Source organism: Humulus lupulus, chromosome X (genome assembly GCF_963169125.1).
Source record: "Humulus lupulus chromosome X, drHumLupu1.1, whole genome shotgun sequence".
Taxonomy (NCBI): domain Eukaryota; kingdom Viridiplantae; phylum Streptophyta; class Magnoliopsida; order Rosales; family Cannabaceae; genus Humulus; species Humulus lupulus.
Genome location: NC_084802.1, coordinates 190938119 through 190941110, shown reverse-complemented (window position 1 = coordinate 190941110; position 2992 = coordinate 190938119). Strand labels below are relative to the sequence as shown.

At 39.0% G+C, this 2992-nt stretch overlaps 1 protein-coding gene across 1 annotated transcript; it reads right to left on the bottom strand.

Annotated features, from left to right (window-relative positions):
* Positions 1-361: 361 nt before the first annotated feature.
* Positions 362-2284, bottom strand: LOC133806546 (uncharacterized). The gene is made up of 2 exons (XM_062244635.1): positions 1362-2284; positions 362-1310 (listed from the first exon to the last, which is right to left on the bottom strand). The coding sequence occupies exons 1-2, from the start codon at positions 2282-2284 to the stop codon at positions 362-364; spliced, it is 1872 nt and encodes a 623-aa protein (XP_062100619.1).
* Positions 2285-2992: the final 708 nt, after the last annotated feature.

Genomic DNA, 2992 nt, shown 5'->3' with positions numbered 1-2992 from the left:
AGTAACTCATGGGGAAATGCCCTTCTAACAGACAAAAATCCTGAAGCAGTCTGTCTTTCTCTTCTGCAGCAAGCCCTCCTATGTAAACTCTTGATTTGTTTTTACTTATAGTGAGGCCCGAAGAGTGAGCAAACACAGTGAACACTTGCTGAAAAATTCTAACTGATTCCTGATTAGCCTTGCAAAACAACAGAAGGTCATCCACAAAACAGAGATTAACTAGCTTTAAGGACTTACATAAGGGATGAAACCGGAATTCTTTCTCCGTTGAAGCTTTGAGCAACAATCTAGTGAGGTAATCCATCACTATAACAAACAGTAAGGGCGAAATAGGATCTCCTTGCTTCAGCCCTCTAGCACCTTAAAAACGCCCCTGAATACTACCATTCAAAACCAAGGCATAAGAAGAACCCCTGAGACAAACCATAATCCATCTTATAAACCTCTTCGGAAAGCACAATGCATTAAGGAGATTTTCCAAAAATTTCCAGTCAATTGAGTCATAAGCTTTGCTTATATCAATCTTCATTAGACAACGAGGAGAAATATTTCTCCTATTATAACCTTTAAGCAAATCTTGGAGGATAAGAACATTATGAGCAAGAAGGCGATTCTTAATAAAAGCCCCTTGATTTCGGTTTATCAAAGCAGGAAGCACTTTATTAAGTCTATTGCATAACATTTTTGAAATACATTTATATATAGTATTGCAACATGCAATAGGCCTAAACTCAGAAGCATTTACTGGGTGCTCAACTTTCGAAATTAGAGATAATAAGGTACTGTTCAAAGAGTGAGGAATAATATCTAATTCGAAAAAATCTAGAATAGCCCCTGCAATTTCCCAACCAATATCCTTCCATAAAGCCTTAAAAAAACCAGCCCCAAACCCATCCGGACCTAGACTTTTAAGGGAATTGATGCTAAACATTGCTATTTTTACCTCTTTGACAGTAAAAGGTTTAAGTAAACCCAGCTGGTCCTCCCTGCTCAAGATAGCTCCAAACCAGATAGCTTGATCATCAATCTCCCCTGAAGCTTTACTAGCCGAACCCAGAAATTTTTTGAAGTGAACCAGAAAATGGTCCGTAACTCTATCATAGTCATCAACAATTTTACCATCATTAGAAACAAAAGAAACAATTTTATTAGCTAGCTTTCTTTTCTTTATGCTGGCATGAAAGAAAGAAGAGTTGGAATCCCCAAACCTTAACCAATCTATTTTACTCTTTTGATACATAAAGCTAGCATAAACCTTCTCTTGCCTCTTAAACTCAAGATAAGACTCCCAGTCTTCAATGGAGAGCAATCTATTGGACAGATCAGCAAGACATTTAGAATGGGCTTATTTATACTCAAACTTGCTTCTCTCATAATTACACGAAACATCCCCCATAATCTTCCAGTTAAATCTCTTCAGAATATGCTTGAGACGATTTAACTTCCAACTAATATGATCTAAACCCCTGCCAGGAAACTTCAAAGGCCGGTTCCAGCTAGTAAGAACAACCTCTCTAAATTGAGGATGACCAGCCCACATATTATAAAAACGAAAAGGTTTCACCCCCACCCTTATCGCTGACAACTGCTTAATCAAGATCATTGAGTGATCAGAGCCAATTTCCCATTGAGTTCTAGCCGAAGCACTAGGATGAGTATCCAGCCAAGACTCATTAACAAACACCCTATCCAACTTAGAAAAAATACGATCCTCACCTTCTTGGTTATTAGACCAAGTGAAGAACGGACCCATGGTTTTCATTTCTTCCACTAAACCCAGATCTAACCAATTTCTAGCATCCTCCATCTCTTTCACTGTGATAGGACAAGCATCCATTCTATCGTGGGGGTTAAAAACTGCATTGAAATCCCCAAGTACCATCCAAGCTTTACTAGGCCAAGACAAGTGCTCCAAATCCATCCATAAGCAGCGCCTCATTTCCAAATTATTAGAACCATAAACAAAAGTAATACAGTAAGAAATCTGATTATACACTTTAACTTGACAGTGGAGAAGTTGATCGCTCTCCTGTAACACCTCTAGCTGCACCAAATTAGCATTCCAAATCACCAAGATTCTACCTTCCACAACCTTACTACTGTAGAACTCCCAACCATTAAACATGGTAAACATAACGTCTTTCAGCTTGTCTCCCTTGATTTTAGTTTCAAGAAGAGCCCCAATCCTAACTTTATTCAGCCTACAAACATCCAAAATAGACTTCTGTTTATTCACCTTATTCATCCCTCTAACATTCCAACTCATAATGTTGATACTATCCATGGGAATTGGATTTAATTGGGACTGTGACTGCTGGTTGCTGACCTTCCTAAAGAACACTAAACTTGTTAATTACTGGTTTAACAGGGACCTGAACTTCTGGCCTCTTAAATCTAGATGGTTTCGGGGAAATCCATTTAGCTGCTCCTGGATCAGTGGAATCCTGATCTTCAGCGAACTGAGGCGCACTAGAAGAACCAGCAACAGACGCATCACCCTTCTGGCTAAGTTCAGGATTAAACTCATTATGGCCATCCACCTTCTCGACCTCCTCTTGAACTGGTATCCCTGTTATGTTCCCTTCCTTTTGCTGCCCCTCTTTCTTCCTCCAAACAGCTTCAGACACAAATTTACAAGAAGAGATTGAGTGACCCAACTTCTTACAATTGGAACACTTTGTTGGCATCCATTCATACTCAATAATCTGATCTGCTATTTTCCCTTTCTCATTAAAATAGCTAATGAATTTTGGAAGAGAATCAGTAATCTCCATCTCAACTAAGACTCTTGCAAATTTTATCATCGAACGATTTTGAGTAATTTTATCAATCATAATGGGTTTACCTATTGTGCTAACTAGAGCACTCAGACAATTCACTCCCCAGTATTGTAACCCCAGATCAGGCAACCTAACCCACACTGGAACAGATTTGATGGATTTCAGAGATTCTATATCAGTGGTCCAAGGCCGAAGAACAACCAGTTTCCTAT

What these genes read in the sequence shown, in the direction of transcription:
- LOC133806546 (XM_062244635.1), bottom strand. Translation starts at nt 2,284, where the DNA reads ATGGATAGTATCAACATTATGAGTTGGAATGTTAGAGGGATGAATAAG. An exon ending in TGTAATTATGAGAGAAGCAA is followed by an intron (nt 1,311 to 1,361) that starts GTTTGAGTATAA and finishes TCTGTCCAATAG; the next exon opens with ATTGCTCTCCATTGAAGACT.